The following is a 19,101-nucleotide window of genomic DNA, read 5'->3' as shown; positions in this document are numbered from 1 at the left end:
TTATATAAAAGCTCAATAAGCATTTAATGTAATTTTTTTAATTTACAACTAAAATACTTATTAATTTTTTAATAAAAATTATTTTTCTATTATATAAAGCTGTACAAATTAAAATTCTATTTTAATTAATTACACCAAACAGATTCAAAATCACATTCAAATATATAAAAATGCTCAAATCATATAAAAATGAATAAAAATGCTTCACATAATATTTAATAATAAAATCTAAAATCGTATTTTTGGTGATTTTTTATTGGAAAATCACCCATTTGGTGATTTCTCCATAAAGATGTCTACGAAGGAGTAGTTATACTCTAGGCGACAATTCATTGGAGACAGGTTATTTACATAAAGGTTAACCAATAGATCTTTACCAATTGATAGATTTTTTTTTTTTTTAGGAAAAAGAATCTAAAAGAAAATTTTATTTATATAAAAAAAAAAAGTTTCTAATCTGTCTATTTGGAAGCAATGGGTCATCGAGGATCTATTGAAAACATGGTTTATTCTGATCAAATATTTTTGGTTTATGATAAATGGTGATTTTATTGATTTCTAATAGATAAATATAGACATACATAAAGTTTGTAAAAGGAAAAATAAAAGAAAATTATATAGAGAACTGACTACGAAATTGATACATAAAAATAACAAAGTAAAATAGTAAGGAAACAATACCAATATATATATATATATATAAATAAATAAATAAATAAATAAATAAAACACACACACACATGAGCAGAAAATGTCCTTTTCTCTAGCTTGTTTTCTCATAATTTAACATTATATATACATATATAGATAGATTATATAATAGGATCAAAAAACATATCAATACTCAAGAGTCATAGGTTAAGAAACGGTAAAGAATAATAGTAGTGGTAAAAGGGGTTAACAGAAATGACACCATTTTTAGGTTAAATGAAAAAAAAAAAAAAAAAGTTTGGTGGGAAAGGTGGTATGTACAACAAAGAAAGAAGCGATTTTGTAATTTAACATAAATTTTTAGTGTATGATAAACGTTGTGTGGTGTGTGATAAACTTTGAATGGTAACCACATTTCATCACTCGTTTTCAACATTACTATATTTTGTGGTTCATGTGTTAATGGACTGGCCCAGTTCCACAAACTAAGATGAGTCATCATTTGTATTTATATTTAACAAATATTATATTTTGTTTTTCACGACCAAAAAAAAAACAGAATCACATTGTATTTTAACTTTTTTTTGGATCAAAATTTATGATCTAAATTCATAAAAAGTAAATGAATCAATCTTATGAATTCAAGAATTTTGTCAAATTAAGAGTTCAAGATCTTGAACACACTATTTTCTAATGAAAATACCTACTGAAGAATTAGATGATGACACAGAATAATTATAAACTTAGGCATCCAAAATAGTTAGTTCCAAATTTCAAACAATTGGCTAGTAAATCAGAAATTAAAAAAGAGAAAGAAAAAGAAATTTTTGTTCTACCCATTGATCGATGAAGTGCATCCCAATGCCTCGTTATTTTAGGGAATATATTTCTAAAATTAAAGGAAGTAAAGTTTTATTAGTTCATTCAAGAAAATTATTTATCATATTCTTTATTTTAATCTTTTTTATAAGTATTAATTATTGTAAATAAAATAATAAATATATTTTTCTATAAAAAATTGTATTAGTGGTTTAAAATTTGCACGGTATAATATAAAATACAAACATAAAGCGGTTTTTGTTTTTCTATATTTAAAGTCAAATTGATTTTTTATATTAAAAAAATCAAAACATAGAATTTTTTTTGAGAATTGACTTTTTAAAATTAGAAAAACATGGAACAAATACCAAGTTTTTTGAGAATGCCTAAGAACGCCAACATTTAACATGGATTTGGCAAAAACCAAAATCCAAATAAAAAAAATATATAATCCAATAAAATTAAATCATATCAACAATGCGAAATCAGCTTAAAGTCCTAAAAGGTAAAACATGAAAGACATTAAAATATCTTGTTAACAAATATCATGTCCTTAACAATATATGACATAATATTCAAAAATATTTTAAAGATTGTTTAGGAATGATTCTTAGGAATTACTTCTTTACAAAACTTGATTATATGAAGAATCATTTAATTAATAGTTCTTCCAAAATTATTAAATAGATGATTTTTTCATAAATAAATCATCAAAGAAATAAATTTTTATATTTTTCTGTTAAATATTATAGGAAAATGGATTAAGTTGTTCTAAAATCATTTTTAAACGCACACGTAAGAATTCATAAACAATTTGTCCATCATCGATCTTAGTCACAAAGTGGTTGAATATCTGAAAATGCAGAGTTCCACTCACAAGGAAAAGCAATTTGCCAAAAGAAAAAGAAAGAAAAAAAGGGCAAAAAGTGGTAAAATTCTTCAAGAAAATTTATATTACTTTTAGGATTTAATAATGCATAAAAGCCAACAAAAACCTAAGAAGAAGAATATTCTTATATATATGAAGCAAAAGAGTCAGAAAAGGTGAGCACCTTTGGTTCAACTTCAAGTGATGTATAAATTGTCAAATATAGGCCCTATTATAAAACTATAAGGCACATGTTATCTTCTTCATTTTAAGCTTTATCACTTAATTATACATTTATTCATCTTTGGTTGCTATTTTATTGGAAAGGACATCTTTGGTTGCTTTAATCATGCATTTAATTCATTTTTTTTATAGGGTGAATTCATTCATATTTAAATTTTATTTTTAGTCTTTTATTTATATATACGAACTATGTTTGATGGAACTCCTAAAATAAAATTGTAGCTTAACATTTTCAAAATCCCTTTGTTTTTTGTGTTTTTTACATAATATATATTTTATATTTTACTTGACTGTTAAGCAAAATGATACAATGACTTACTCTTTCAACTACCATCCATTTTACATATCATGTTATATATGAATTATATTTGACAATTTAAAATTTCGAAATCCTTAATAAAAATGAAGTTTAGCCAACAAATTCTAGTATTTTAATTTGGTAAAATTAAAAATATAAATCTAATACATACAAATTTAAGTATTGTAATATAATTTATAAAAATATAAATATAATAAATCTGATTCGTTGAGTTTAACACGTAACTCATTATTAATTTTTTAAAAATTTTATAATCAAACAAAGAAAATCGATATTATTTCCAAAACTTGAAAATATATATATATATATATATTATTTTTCATATATGTAAAAAAAATTTTCACAAAATCATATCCCAAAGTTTTTATCTTTTTATCATTAATTATTTATTTTTTAAAAATCTCTATCTAAATTTCCATAAATACATAACTAATTGATTAAACGGCTATGATGATTCGAAGCACAAAGTTGGATTGCCAATATTTTTTTCATTTATTACATCCAGAATAAGAATTAGAGATTACTACAAATTGAATTCGTTGCCCTAATTATAAGTCCATGAGATGGCCTAACATCATCGAATCTTTGATAATTTTATAGTGTTATTATTACTTAGCATCCAACGACGTCGTCGCTACTCATCCTAACTCAAAACCCAAACGACGTCGTGTATAGCCATACAACTTAACTTTACAAAGATAACCCTGATATCAAAACAAATCCCCCTCGATGGTTCCACAAAATGCAATCTATCTCAGTAGGATGACACCGAAAATTAACTAAAAGATCAGGCCAAATTCGTAACTTGGTCTTTATATATATCAGACCTTGCCATCTGTTTTTCCTAGTCTGTGAGAAAACAAAGGGGCGAGCGGAGCAGAGGAGTTTCCGTTATCCAATTTCTTTCTCTCTCTACGAAGATTTTTGTTTGTTGAGAAAAACAAAAAAAACAAAAAAAAATTTTCTTGCTCTTTCTCTCTCCTGGAAAAATTTTCCTTAGGGTTTTTGAGAAGTTCTCTTGTCTCTTTCTCTTTGTTCGGGGAACAAGAAATTTGAATCCGAAACAGTTTTTTTTGAGTAACCATGATTTCTGATTCGATCACCAGCGCTTCAATTTCTTCTCTAATCCCCAACAACAACAACGGCAGGGATTTAGGCAAGAAAAAGAGGGTTGGATTCCAATTTCTCTTTTTGTATTTTTAATTGCTTATTTTTGTTTTTAATTTTTTTTTATTTTTTTATGGAGGTTTTTGATTTCGTGTTTTGGGATTTTGTGTTTATTTGGCTCTGATGTCCTTAAAGTTCCGAATTTTTATTATTTATTTATTTATTTTGTAATGGTTTGATTTTCAGGCCAGGACTGCCAAATTGAAGCAGTGCAAGCTTGATGTTCGTCGCGAGCAATGGCTTTCTCAAGGTTTGTTAATGATCTTTCTTTTCTTAATGTTTTGTGGGGATTTTTTTTATTTTTTATTTTTTTGATTTTGTTTATTTGCATTCTTTGTTGGATATATATATATATATATATATATATATATTGTTTTGTTTCGTTCTTGATTTTCTTTATTTGGATTGATGGATATTAATTAGGAGCTGTTAAGAATAAGGGTTGCAAGGAAGAACCTAATGGCGTGGTTCAAACACGCAAAGCGAATAACCGTTCTTTGGATAATTTAGAAATGAGGCCGGGAGGGGAAGAGGATGACAGATCGGTCCACCACCATGACAGCGATTCCGAGTCGCCGTCGAACAGTCCCACCAGTCTGACCAGTAGTGTCTTAGGAACCAATGATTCAGGGACAAATTTTACTGGTTCCAGCAGCAGTAGCAGCAGCAGCAGTAGTAGCAGTGGTGGATGTTGCTCTGGAAGTATTACAGAGGAAGAAGAAGAAGGGGATGATGGGTGCCTGGATGATTGGGAGGCAGTGGCTGATGCTTTGGCCGCCGATGAGAAACCGCAAAACCCCTGTTCTGAATCTCACCCGGAGCACCAATCAATTGGCAAATTGGTTTCTCCTTGCCAAATGACTCATGGTCCAGGTCTAGGAATTGGGATTTCGAAACAGGTCCCAAGGGCTTCAGGGAATACCAGAGCATGGAGGCCAGATGATGCTTTTCGCCCTCAGAGCTTGCCTAATTTGTCCAAGCAACTTAGCTTGCCTAATTCGAACAGGCAACACTATGGCTGTGGAGGTGTCCCATGGGCATGTAACAATGTTATGCCTGCACCATCTTCTTGTCCAATATGCTATGAAGATTTGGACTTTACAGACTCGAGCTTTTTGCCTTGTTTGTGCGGGTTCCGGCTCTGTCTTTTCTGTCATAAGAGGATTCTTGAGGAGGATGGACGCTGTCCTGGCTGCAGGAAGCCTTATGAGCGTAATGCTGTTGAGGCAGAGCCGAGTGTGCATGGAGGTAGCCTTACATTCCGCTTGGCTCGTTCTTGTAGCATGATTACAAGGTCCTAGTTCTCTATTTTCATGAGTCATGTATGTGGGGGTTTCTCCTTTTACTTTTTGTGTGTCATGTGTGTCCTGGTAGTGTTAGGCGTTGATTTCATCAGTTAGATGTAAGCATAGGGTTTTGAGCACCCAGGAATCAAGCGTTTCTCTTATGAGTTTTGTTCTTATCTTTATGGTGCATTTGCTGATGTAGAGGAGTTGGTGTTATGTGAATAGATATGGTGGTATAGAAATGAAACACATGAAATAATAATACAGTATGTTATGGTATTCTTCTTTAATCCAAACTGTCAGTATTTTGTAGTTTTATTATCTATGTTCTCCCTGTAACCATAATAATTTGATTACTTATTGATTTTAATTGCTTTGACATTAATATATTGGCTAATTGATGTTCTCAAGTGTTCCCTAAGTGCATATTTTGATTATCTAAGATACTTATCTTTTTTTACTTCCTTCTAATGCTTTGGCCTGTGACATTGATGCATGAATATTCAGCTAGGCAAGACATGACAGAAATTTGTTGAGTTTATGTAAGTTTTTTAGGTTAACATGAACATTGTGCTATGGATTTCACCATGAATTTGAATGAAAGTTTATCTGAATGCTTTGTTTCTTATCTCAAATTGCCAACGGGGTGCTTGCATTCCTTCAATTTAAATTGTTTTGGGTAGAAATTTGTAGTACATCTCAATTTTCTACTTCTATAGGGATAAAAGGAAGGCATCTCTTTTTCCCTGTGGTTTTCTGACTTGATGATGTTGGGTTTAGTAGTTAATCAAGAAAAGATAGGAAATCTTAAGCTTATCTTCCAAGGATATTGTTTGTCTCGTCCAATCATATCTAAGCCCTAGCTAGCAATTACACTGATTGGAAACGTAATATATTTATATGCCGCACACACTGAAACACAACCACCAGCAGCCTGTCCACTTTAATACCTGTAGTGCTTCCTCCTAATGTAGTCTTTTTGTTGTACGTCGTATAAATTTGTTTATCAATTCTCATGTTCGTTGAAAAGTTATAGTACCAGAGTAATTTAACATGGTTTGAGATCTGATCTCAAGTTCACTAGACAGGTAATCACACATGATTTTGCTTTATATTAATCAGTTTCTGTCTTTGTGAATACATTTTAATTTGTGGTGAGAAATATACTTATTTTTGTTTTGAGTTGTTTACATATTGTTCTGTTTCAAGGAAAATCAATGCATGCTTGAGGCCATATGATGTCCTACAGCCTGTGGGAAATGTATATACTTCCCTATCTATTCGAATTTCTTTCTTCACAAGCATCGAGAGAAAACAAAAGACCTGTTCTTTTGTGTAGTTAGATTTCTCTCTCTGAAGGGAAGGTGGTCTTCGAAATCAAGTACGTATCATCAATAAGATTCTTGGAAGTTAACTTTCCTTATAGAAAGGAAGGATGGAGCAAAAAGAGTATCATGACTTTTTAGTTTCTACTGTCGTTTTATATTATGTGAAACCTCCATTTCTATCGTGGCTATTCAAAGAAAAGAGCAAAGAGTTTTTGTGTATGATTTTCTTTGAAATGCAGAAAGTGGCACACTGCAGTGGTTGGTATTTGTAAGTAGAGGGCGCGTATAAGTTCAATTTTCGATCTTTAATCATGGAGCTTGTTGGGCTGGGTTGGTGTTATATATTAGCATATTTGTTTTAGCTAATTGTGAACTGTCTGGTATTTGTCTTTTGGCTATTATAGCATTCGTCAGATATGTGTAGTATATATTACTGCAATAAATTAATATTATTTATTATCTTGATGTCTATACCCAATTGATTTTCTTGTAATTTTGATTATGTAGCAAGTTGTTAATTTTGAAGAGTTACAGTATAATATAATGTTAGATATCCACATTTGGCCTTCTCCAGTTGGAGGAATGATTTAAGAAGCCATGTTTGATCTTGGAGTGTAGAACTATATTGCACTCTGTATTGCCATTGCAGAAATTCTATCGACAAATTTCCTTATTAAAACGTACTCTACAATTGAAAGAAGCTGACTGGTAGACCTGCGTTGGAGTCTTTTTGATAAAGTGGATAAAATATGCAAATGAACTGATATTTCTGAGATTGTTTGTAGTCAAAATGAACAACAAAAAACACTAAATCACACAAAACCATATTCAGAACAGGTTGAACTCCCAAAACTTCTGTGGAATTGGGAGTATTTATTGGCGGCGGAAAAACTGAAGTAAAACTGAAGTAGCTGACGGCTGAAATTGACATGAAACATTGGATTTTTGAAATTAGCACATCATCAAGCACTATCAGTAGCTGAGATCTCTGTTAAACACTCAGAACTTGTGCATTAATGTATGGTGACCTGAGATGGGGAGGGAGTGATTTCCACCACTTAACGAAGGTGGACTCCTCCAAGAACACGTCCTTACCTATCACGTTGTGATGGCTCCATTCTTCTACTTGTCCCAGCAGTTTCTGAACCCTTGTCATGATATCACTGGATGGTATTATTCCATTAACAGTTCGAGTGCGAAGCTCCTCCACCTCTGCCAAAAAACAGGATTCTTCACTGGACCCTGCTTCCATCCTTTCTTCATGTTCCCGCCATCTCTGTGTGTATCTATAACGTCTAGGCCTGCCTTTAATTTTGTAAGGTCCTGTGTCATCATTCTTCAAATGTCTATAGTAGTTGGCAATATCCAGAGGCTCAACAATGCGGCGGTACCTTGTTCCTATCTCTAGCCATTCCTTCTCGCCCTCAAATTGATCTGGGAGTTCATACCTTTTCAACATTTCTATGATCTCATCCCATATGCCTGCAAGCTCAAGCCTCTTCACATTTGCTTTGAAGTCATTTTGACTCTTTTGAAGCTTGAAGGCATCGTAATACCCCACTTTGTGATCCTTACTTGCATCTCTGTAGCTTTCAAGCTCCTTTAGTATTTTATCAATTTCTGGTTTCTTTGAATCAATTTTGTCCTGGTTTTTTCGTTTTTGCTTCTCTGACTCTCCTGAGGCCAGAAGGCACAATCTGGCTGCCGTACTCTGCAAAATTAGAAATAAAAATCTTCAAAATTTGCAACAGATCATATAAGCACTCGAACATTTTGTTTTGCTCTAATCTTCCAGGTTTCAAAGCTAAACAGAATTGTACAAAACAGAAACTACAAACCGAAAACAGGACTTACCACACCGAGGTCATCTAAGGCCTGGTTAATTCTTTCATCTGCTACACCAATCTTTTCCAGTGGATCTATAGAAACAACATCTTGCATCCCTAGCAAGTTTTCTTTCAGCTCACTTTCATAGGCAAAATGATCTCTTAAGCTTTTATAAGCAACCGTTTGAAGCTCTGTCTCATTGCTCAACTGACAAGAATAGAACAACAGTTGCAAAACTGCGTTCGAGTTCTTTAAGGTTACCAGCTTTCCATTTTCAGTGCAGAAAACGTAAGTGCCAAAAGGCCTGTAAGGGCTGAGCTGAATGAAGTTCGTTATAGTTTCCAACAACAGATTTGTACTCCCCATCAGATTACACGCAACATGGCTTGCAATGGTGGATGCATTCCTCATCACAGACGTAAAGAAATTGGAAGCATCGTTGGTTATTTCAGAGGACTCGTACCCAGCAGACATGGATTTTAACTTGAAGAAGTTGAGAATTTGGTTAAACTGCTGTTGGATGGATGAAAGAGGAGCAAGCAAAATTCGAGGGACGACGTCGTATCTCATGACGAAATGTATGAAGTAGCCAGACCATTTCTCTCGCTCAAGAGCATGAGAAAGAATGTGGTTACCAACAAGGGGAGATCCAAAGGTCACACAAAAGGGTGGTTTTGCATTCTGGGGTTTCACATATTCTTGCAAGAACCAAATTGTTGCCAGGACTGCAACTGGACCACCAAGGGAGTGCCCTGTAAACACTATTTTCTTGTTCCCTTTCACAGCTTCTTCTACCTGAGTAAGATTCATGTCAAAGACATCATTTTAGGGAGATAAGTCATCCATACGACAGTCAATAATACATGCAATATAAATCCAATGATTTAGGTTTTACAGAATAATTTTTGTGTCACTTGCAATGATTGTATATATATATATATATATATCCATTTTATGAGTTAGACAACGCTATATGTGATCATGAATTATAGTTAGTTTGAACAATACTCGGGGACAATGTCATTTTATGAAGTTCGATGATCATCCATCAAAGTAAATCTCCCTTCTAATCAAATTTTAAGATAAAAATCGCAGTAATTGAAGTTGTAATGTCATAGTAATTATTATGACAACAATTAATACTTATTTTCTATTTTATTATATTTTTCAAAAAGTAAAAATGTTTTCTTTACTTGTGCAGTTACATCAATTTGCAGAACTTTCCAGATATAAAGAGGATGATAAAAATAGAAACCCATTTTCATTAACTTTCCAGATATAAAGAGGATGATAAATATAGAAACCCATTTTCATTATAACTTCTTAGCTTTTACCAGACGTAGAGATTTGAATTACTGCAAAAACCCAGTTTCTAAAAATAGCAAAAGAACTGAAAACAAAATAAAATCAGAATCACATACCTTGTCCTGAAGTTGTTTCCGTATATATTCGAATTTCTGCAGAAATGCTTCATTCAAGAAAGCTGCTTCATCGGTTCCAAGACTTCTGAGATATTCAGAAAACACTGAACCTTTGGCTGATTTAGCTCCAAAAGAAGCATCACTGAACCAATCTTTTTCAGACCCAGATCCTGGAAAGCTGAAAATTACAGCTTCTGAAGATGAAGACCCACTAAAATTTTCTACCTGAATAAGCTGGTCTGAAGATCTATGAGCCTTCATGGCCACAGAGCAAGCTTTCACTGTAAGATCTTCATCAATCTTTAACATCTCTCTAAAACTTTCAACAGCCATTTTTCTTTTTTGTTTTTTTTAACTTCTTTTTTGGGAGTAAGTTTCTGGGTTGGTTGCTCTTCCTTTTATTCTAGTTTCTCAGCTATGGAGGCAGAAGATGGTGATCAGCAGTAAAATTTCCGAGAATACCCTTTTGTTTTGTATTTTGGTGACAAAATATATGTTCATCGAGGGTACGATTGTCATTTAAGAATCATTGACTAGACCTTAATGGTCTTTTTAATTTTATTTTTAATTTTATTTATTATTTTTATTCTAAAGAAAGACTTGTGCTCGACTTTGCTTGGAAGTGGATGCAACCCTATTACTTTATTTTTTCATCCAAAAAAAAAAAAAAAAACCCAATTACTTAATTAGTATTATTTCCAATTATTTGAAAATGAAAAATTTTCTCTTTTAGCATGTTGTAGGAAGTTTCTCAGTGGTATTATAGACTTTGTCAAGTTTGTTTGAATACGTATGCGTTTTTAATACTATATTTATTCTTGGATTCTGCTAAAAGTTTTGGTATGGTTTTTTTTAGCAATTACATATAATGTATTAGCTGAAATTGCTGACATCGCTAAATTCTATACATGTGCAGCAGAAAAATAAGAAAGGTATGATGCAAATAGTTAAAATATAAGAGAGGCTATAAATAGTAGGAATGGTTTCGGCAAAAATGGTAAGAAAATAAGAAAGGCATGGAGAAATTAAATAGTTTTGATTTTAATTGAAGAAATTATAACTTGGATTATGAATTTTACATTAATATCCATCACACATCCACGGAAATCTGAATTACATGGATGTCTAGAGATTTTAATTGTGCTAATTAATAAAGATATTTGTGATAAATCTATCAAAATGCTCTAATTTGAGAATATTGTTATAGTATATGTGCACACCCATGTGGGTGTGCAGGTCAAAATGTATGTAATTCCAAATTTCTATCCCATAGTTTATATGCCTGCAAATCGAAAGTGCATGCCTGATTGTATATGAAAATACATATATAATATGGGTATTTAGTAACTATATTTCTTTATATTAAACTTTTGCATTTTGATCTTTGATGATTTTTTTTTTTTGGTACTTTGATCCTTAAATTATTTGGGTTTGGTCTTATAGTACACTTAATCCAACATGTAGGGATTTTGTGATGTTGTTTTAATATTGTAATTTTGTTGTTTTTTTAAGTAAGTTTATTGCATACCTCAAATTTGTTAAAAAATTGACAAAAAGTAATTTAAAGACCAATAGACAATAATATATAGAAAATTGTATTTTAAGGACTAAAGTGCTAACAAGAAAAAAAAAAAAGGGATCAAAGTATAAAAGCTTAATAATTATGGGGAACATAAATTCTAGAAACTCTCTCTCTCTCTCTCTCTCTCTCTCTCTCTCTCTCTCTCTCTCTCTCTCTCTCTCTCTCTCTCTCTCTCTCTCTCTCTCTCTATATATATATATATATATATAGATATAACCCTTGACATTTACGATCTCTTTATATATTTATGTGGTATATATTTCTAATTAAAATTTTTATTGGACAAATAATAATTTTCAACATTTAACACATTGTTAACCGTTCAAAATAAAATAGAAATTATATTTTCAATAAATTAAAGCGCTTTGAATATATGTTAGACTAATATAAAATTTTGCTAAAATGAGTTTGTTATATAAACAGGAAAAGGAATATGAAAACAACCTTAATGGTCTTTTGATTTTGATTTATTATTTTTATTCTAAACAAAGACTTTGGTCGACTTTGCTTGGAAGCGGATGCAACCCAATTACTTTAGCGTTATTTCCAGTATATGAAAATGAAAATTTTCAAGGCCACTTTAAGCATGTTGTAGGAAGTTTCTCAGTGGTATTATAGACTTTGTCTCCTTTGTTTGAATACCTATGCGTTTTTAATACTATATTTATTCTCGGATTCTGCTAAAAGTTTTGGTAGGGCTTCTTTAGCAATTACGTATAATGTATCAGCTGAAATTGCCCAAATCACTAAATTCTATACATGTGCAGCAGAAAATAAGAAAGCTATGATACAAATATTAAAAATATAAGAGGGGCTACAAATAGTAGGAATGGTTTCAGCAAAAATGGCAAGAAAATAAGAATGGCATGAAGAAACTAAATGATTTTAATTTTAATTGAAGAAATCATATCTAGGATTATGAATTTTACATTAAAATCTATCAAACATCCACATAAATCCGATTTACATGAATGTCTAGAGATTTAAATGTGAAAAAAAAAAAAAAATTCAATTTGATAACAAGTTTCTTTGGTAACAACATATAAAATGGATAAAGAATGTGAATTCATTTATAATATATGAAATTGTTCAAAAACATATATAATCCAAAAATATATATAATATCTGAATCTATATATATATATATATATACATATAGCTGTTGTTATTGTGTTTACCCAAATATTAATGAACTTTAGTAACATAAAAAATTACCTTTTTTTTTATTAACACTTGATCAAGTTTAAAAATGGAATCTAATAAACAGTCTGGAAGTCCAAAAGAAAAAATAAAATAAAATCTAGACAGTCTGATTGGTGGACTTTCTGTTTCCTTTTGACGGCTTGATTTTGCTCGCTTTAGTGGTTGCAATTGCAAAATATCCCATTTTTTCATAATTCTTTTTTTCCTTTTCATTTATTAATTAATTAAATGATAATGATTATATAATTTCTACCCTCATTGACTGCTAATGTCTGAACACGTTTGTAGGCCGTAGGTACCAGGAACTTTCTCAGTGCTCGCTGCTTTTCGCAACTAATTTCAAAACACGTATTGCTTTAACAACACTGTCTGACTAGAATAAATTATGACTTATCCTTCGATTCTTCTTCTAGAAAACACACACACACACACACACACACACACACACACACACACACAATCGAAACTTTTTTTAAAATTTTAGTTTATGTCACCTATACAGTTCAATATTATATTTTTTAAATCTTAAAATAATATACAGTGCTAATTGATAATTTTTTTTTTATCATAAATCTATCAATACGTCCTAATTTGAAAATAATTATATACATAATATAATTTTGTTATTATATGCATGTATATCCATGTTATTGTGGACGGTGCAAGTCAAAGTATATGTAATTACAAATTTATATTCCATAATTTACATATCTACAAATGAAAATGAAAGTACATGCCTTTATAATAGAATTGTAAATAATATATATATATATATATATATATATATATATATAATGCGGTTATTTAGCAACTATACTTCTTCAATTATTAAGCTTTTGCATCTTGGCTATTTGGACTTATAGTACACTTGATCCAACATGTAGGAGCCTTGTGAGGTTGTTTTAATTTTATAATTTTGTTGTTTTATTAAGTGTACTACATAGCTTAAATTTGCTAAAAAATCGACAAAAAATAATTTAAGGACCAATAGATAATAATATATAAAAAATTAAATTTTAAGGACCAAAATGTTGAAAAGAATATAAAAGAACCAAAGTATAAAAGCTTAATAATTAAAAGGACAGAGATACTAAAAACTCTCTCTCTCTCTCTCTATATATATATATATATGGTATATATAAATACATGTAATCCTCAACACTTAGCACTTTGTATATGTATTTATATAAAATATATTCTGTTAGGAATATATTTTTAATATAAAATAGAAACATATTGACATGTTAAATGTTAATGTGCCACATCAATTAAAAATTTAATATTAAATCTGTTATTGAACAAATGATAATTCTCAATACTTAACAAATCATTAACTGTTCAAAAGAGATTAAAAGCACTCTCTCTGTTTATAAAATAGGAGTTAACACGAAAGATTCTATTTCGATGTGCGTAAAATATTAATTTTCTCCTAATAATCATATTCAGATGTTCATAATGTGCAGTATGGTTCTTCTATAATTGGTGTATTTTAGTATTTTTGCCAGAAGAGGGGCATTCAACTTTCTTCTTTTCTTATATGACCATCTAGAAAATGTCCTTTAATCTTCTATGAATTGAATCCATTTGGAGTTCATATGATTTGTCTCTTCTTGTCTCTGAAATGATTCCTTTAGTAGTAAGAAAAATTCCTTAATTTACATTTTCATCTTAAAAAAAAAAATTTAAAAAAAATATTAATTGAGACTTTTAAAGTGCCATATTATAGGTTCCATTGCCATTGTTGGTGATCCACACTTTCTTTTCAAAAATACCATTAAGCAACATACTTTATCTTCTGCTTAAATAGCTATGTTCAATTCCCATTTTAATTGCAGTTCATATTTCTTATAATATTATTGGTATGTATAAACTTTTTTCCTCACAACTTTTATAAGTTATGGTAGGATTTCAGTTCCAAGTGATCTCGAATGCAGTCAAAATGTTTGTGTTTTAGTCATAATGGCTGATTCAAAATCCAAGATTTTGGCTTTAAAATTCAATCATATATTCGATTGCTTTCCTATGCTTTGAGCTCCTTCCTTTTCAATCTGTGGCGCTCTGCCTTTTTTGCAGTGTAGTATATATCCTTCCAAAGATGCAGTGTAGTATATATCCCTCCGAAGATGGACTTTGTGCATAAAAGCCCACATATATACTGTGTATTGAATGAAAACATAATACGTACTGCTCACCAGCTTCAATCTAAAACCCTGCATATTATGCGGGAACTTAAAAAGATCTGCGGCTATATGTAAGATTAATTCTACTATAAAAAATTATGTCAGTCTTTCTTTCTCATATTGCACTTCGGTTGCAATAAACTTTGTCTGTTAGACTTTCAATGTAACATTGTTTAGAGCCTCCATTTCTGTCAACTGATCACTGAGAGATGCCATTATGCAGAAGAAATTAGAAACTTTGGCCCGCATTGGAAGAATATTGCTGAGAATTCATTAGCAATTCAGGTTATATATGAGATTCTCTCTTCCTTATGCTCTTCATTCTTCACCAGTCAGATTTGTAGCTGAGATCTCGACACTGCAGGTCTTGTAAATTTTGTGCTGGTGGATCTCAACATGTTCTAGCAGTTCAAGAATCATGATTGGTGATAAAGTTGCTAACCAATTGACTTTAAGTATCTATTTGAAATGCTCTTCCTTTGTTGAATTCCCTCCTTATGATTTGCTGGAGGATGAGTTACACAGACTCAGGTTTGTTATCAAATGCAATACTCAGGTCCATGAACTCTTGCTTGCATAAAGCTTTCTTGCTTTCTAAGTTTCATATGCCAAATTTGTACATTTTTATTTTATCAACAGATTATCATAATTAATGAAAAACCAGGAAGATTTTAAATTAAAATTTACAGTATCTGTTAAATATAAAGATGTGGATTTGACTGTTTCTATGTTTGGGAGAAGAGAAATTTTAGGGATATCAAAGGAGTCAGGGAAAGCAAGTGAGAGATCAAACTCAGAGCATGTCATAGAAATTAATCAAACAAATATTCACTCTACTAAAATTATCATGAGCAGGGGCAGCATTCGTCTTATTACAACTACAGTTTGTTGCTGATATATGTTAACATATTCTCTAACTTATAACTTATTTTGCTATCTTGTTATTCATCAAAATTCTACAAAATTATAGCAGACAAACAGCTTCAGAAATCAGTTTCTGAATCACTGGAAGATATGGAAGACGCATCCTGCATGAAATGTGAGTTCAAGTGTTGGAACATCTTCTGTGTTATTGTTGTAGGTGACAATGGAGGAGATGATCCAACAGTATTTGTAGTAATTCCAACACTCTTCTTCTGCATTTTTCGTTTGATATCCACACAAACTTGATCAACCATGTCAAGGAAATCCTTCACAGTGATAAATAGCTGAAGTGGATTTTCTCCTTTGTCTTTCAAAGCTCCTGCTTGGTAATACTCGGTAGTTCTTTTCACCATCTCCATAACTTTACTTTGTTCCTCTCTCACCACCTCAAGCTCTTCCTCACATTCCTCTAGAAACCCTTTCATCTCCTTCACAAACCCATCTGATCTCTCATCTCCATTCCCACAACTTGACAGTATTTTCTGATCAATCTCAGCTAGTTTTCCATTGATGTTGCTGCACATATTGATGAAACTTTCATATTCTATAAAAGCTGCTTTCTTTACATTTGAAAATTCAGCACTTAGTCCCTCTAAAGCTGGTAAACCAAGCATTAGATACTCTTTTTCTTGGTCTTCTGATGTGCTGATGATGTTTTCCTGGTTTGTCCCACATCGACGACCCTCTGATCGAGCTACTTGTTCAACAACAAAATGGAGGAGAGTGGTCTTTCCATCTGTGCTTTTTATATCAGAGAGTTTCCGAAGAGTACTGAGGTTGAAACCCAATGCATTTCCTCTTGCAGTTCCTGCATTCATTCTGTTTCCGGCTTTGAGAATGGCTTCGAGAAGTTTAAGGAAAAGACCTCGAGCTCTCAGCTCTTTGCATCCCAGTTCCAGAGTCTGCAATGATTCTTTAAGATGAAGAATTTCTGGCTCATAATTTGCTCTGAATAGCATCGCGTTGAAACGAGTAAATGCAGAAGGAACAGTTTTGAGAATGTGGTAGAGGAAAGATTCTGCATCTGCAAGTTTTTGTGGGTTGCCATTGAAATTGAGAATATTGGTTTCTTCTTCTTTGGTTGGTGAAATTTTGGTGAGTTTCTCGAGGGTATCAGAACCAAGTCCCTGGCCATCAATGAGGGAATCCAAGATGTCCTGTCGAGAGATTGCGAGAGATCTTAGAACAATTGCTGTGTCCTGAGACTTTCTGGGATCCAAGATGAAAATTTGAGTTGATTGGTTGGAGTTTGATTTGCTTGGACCTAACAATGTGTTACTGTTTCTTTCAGAGGATTGATGATTTTTAGTTCCATAACCAAATAGAGATTCCATAAGTTCATCGTCCACTCTGTGATATATAGAAAGCAAGTAATTCAAGTATACAGAGAGGGCAAAAACAGTACTAATTGACAGAAAAGAGATCAAATTTGAATCAAAAAGTAAAAAAAAAAAAAAAATATATATATATATATATATATATATATATGGAACTTGAAGGTGTAATTACCTGAATGACCCATCATTGATTTCATCCCACACCATAGAATGATCAACATCAGCTGCAACCTTGTCCCAATGCAATGGTTTCAACTTCATTTGGGAAAAACCAATGGTTTTCGAGTTTTCTCTAGTTGAAATTTCTGTCTTGTTCTTTTTACTTGCTCCGCCTGCAGTGGGGGGTTTTGGTAAATTTGGTGGTAGTAAAGGTTTTGTTCTCACTAGAATTGGGGGTGGTGGTGGTGGTGGTGGCGGTGGCGGTGGTGGTGGCGGTGGTGGAGGCGGAGGTGGTGGAGGAGGTGTTGAGGGAGGCAGTACTAATGGAGTTGGCTTTTGCATAACCATAGAAGGCGTACTTGGAGGGACTTGTATTGGTTTTTGCATAACATGTTTGGACATAACGCTATCAGCAAATGAAAAGTCAGTTGAATCAAGGTGGAGTAAGTGAACTTCCTCATTATGAGGTTTAGATCTTCCACATGTCTCTTCTCTAACATCCACTCTCTTTTCTTCTTCTTCTTCTTCTTCTTGATCATCTTCATAACTTGGATTAAACATAACTTTTGGAAAATCAGTTCCAAGTTGTCCGCTTTCGAGTTTCTTCAAATATAAAACTTCCATGCTATTTTCATCAACAAACACCCCTTTAACATTGCTACCAATTTTCTTCAACCGATCTTCTCGTGTCCTTGTAATAACCGCTTCTCGACGAAAACTTGAATTCACTTCGCTTTCCAGCTGGTTCCGGCGAGCAACATAGAATTTATGGAACAAAAAGAAGAATATAGTAGCAACAACTAGAGTTGTTGCGGCTGTGGCAACAATAGTCCAAGCAATTGACATTGCTAGAATATCACAGCCTGAGATACAAGAAAGTTGATCATAGAGATATTGGTATTTTTTTTGCCTAATGTATATATCTATAACAACATGATTGTTATACAAAAAGCTATAGATATATTCACTGACTAAACCATCACACCTAACTAGAATTATAAAAGGAAAATTGTTAGGAAATGAAATTAAGACAATGTTGGGTCTGTTTTTGTGCGTTCTTGGCGAACATGGTAGACTTTAAATTCTAGTTTCCAACCTTGCTCTGCTGGTTTTGTTGACAGTTTCAATGAAAGTAAGTTTTTTTTTTTTTTTTTTTTTTTTTTTTTGGCTTGGATTCAATGAAAGTAGGTTTGGTACCATCATATTGTAACACCAAGGCCTTGTTCGGGTATTGCAATTAAAGTAGAGTTAAATTCAGTTCCTAGGGCAGAGATCTTATGGTAGGTTATTGTGGTTATGAAACTAGGCAAATGGTGGATGTGATGAATTAATTTAATTTATTCCAGCTGTCCTGCCTCTATTTATTTATTTATTTATTTTTTTATCATATTCTAGCATATCATTGTTGGGTTTTATGTTGCTTTCAGAATTTCCATTCTTTGCCATGAAAAACATTTATTAGGATTTACGCTATAAGAATCTACTCCAGCTGTTTGGGATAGGATTTGTTGACATCATTAATGCGTAAAAATATTTTATATATTAATATATAACAAGGAATATTTACAATGAATTTTACGTTGATAACAAAGGGATTATTAGTATAACATACAAAGAAATATTTATATATTTATAACTTTGATCATGTTGTAGAATTCCAACTGGCATAAAGAAAGGCAGTGATGTTTGAGCACAAAAGAAAAACTAAAGAATAATAGAATATGCAGGGCCTGCAGAAACAAGCTAGGAAAATATAAATATTAGTATGAAAATGTGTTAATAGTTTG

The 19,101-nt window shown here is 31.9% G+C and overlaps 3 protein-coding genes across 4 annotated transcripts; 1 reads left to right on the top strand and 2 right to left on the bottom strand.

Moving 5' to 3' along the window:
* The first annotated feature begins 3,737 nt into the window (after positions 1 to 3,737).
* On the top strand, positions 3,738 to 7,140 carry LOC107419367 (suppressor protein SRP40). 2 transcript variants are annotated; one of them, XM_016028130.4, is made up of 4 exons: positions 3,738 to 4,070; positions 4,254 to 4,317; positions 4,491 to 5,315; positions 6,563 to 7,140. In XM_016028130.4, the coding sequence occupies exons 1-4, from the start codon at positions 3,984 to 3,986 to the stop codon at positions 6,580 to 6,582; spliced, it is 996 nt and encodes a 331-aa protein (XP_015883616.2). In that variant the 5' UTR covers positions 3,738 to 3,983; the 3' UTR covers positions 6,583 to 7,140. The 2 variants fall into 2 exon arrangements, with proteins under 2 accessions (XP_015883616.2, XP_015883615.2); XM_016028129.4 differs by lacking the exon at positions 6,563 to 7,140 and having other exon boundaries at positions 4,491 to 5,643.
* Positions 7,141 to 7,372: 232 nt separating this feature from the next.
* Positions 7,373 to 10,375, bottom strand: LOC107419326 (protein EDS1L). Its single transcript, XM_025074320.3, has 3 exons — positions 9,930 to 10,375; positions 8,536 to 9,303; positions 7,373 to 8,392 (listed from the first exon to the last, which is right to left on the bottom strand). Exons 1-3 carry the CDS (start codon positions 10,260 to 10,262, stop codon positions 7,673 to 7,675), a joined length of 1,821 nt encoding a protein of 606 aa, XP_024930088.3. The 5' UTR covers positions 10,263 to 10,375; the 3' UTR covers positions 7,373 to 7,672.
* A 5,303-nt stretch (positions 10,376 to 15,678) lies between these two features.
* Positions 15,679 to 18,431, bottom strand: LOC107419325 (formin-like protein 4). The gene is made up of 2 exons (XM_025073300.3): positions 17,328 to 18,431; positions 15,679 to 17,168 (listed from the first exon to the last, which is right to left on the bottom strand). Exons 1-2 carry the CDS (start codon positions 18,158 to 18,160, stop codon positions 15,878 to 15,880), a joined length of 2,124 nt encoding a protein of 707 aa, XP_024929068.3. The 5' UTR covers positions 18,161 to 18,431; the 3' UTR covers positions 15,679 to 15,877.
* Between the last annotated feature and the right edge of the window lie 670 nt (positions 18,432 to 19,101).

The sequence above is a fragment of the Ziziphus jujuba genome, chromosome 2 (assembly GCF_031755915.1).
Source record: "Ziziphus jujuba cultivar Dongzao chromosome 2, ASM3175591v1".
Classification (NCBI taxonomy): Eukaryota; Viridiplantae; Streptophyta; class Magnoliopsida; order Rosales; family Rhamnaceae; genus Ziziphus; species Ziziphus jujuba.
The sequence above is the reverse complement of the archived record's forward strand: the minus strand, read 5'-3'. Positions and strand labels throughout refer to the sequence as shown.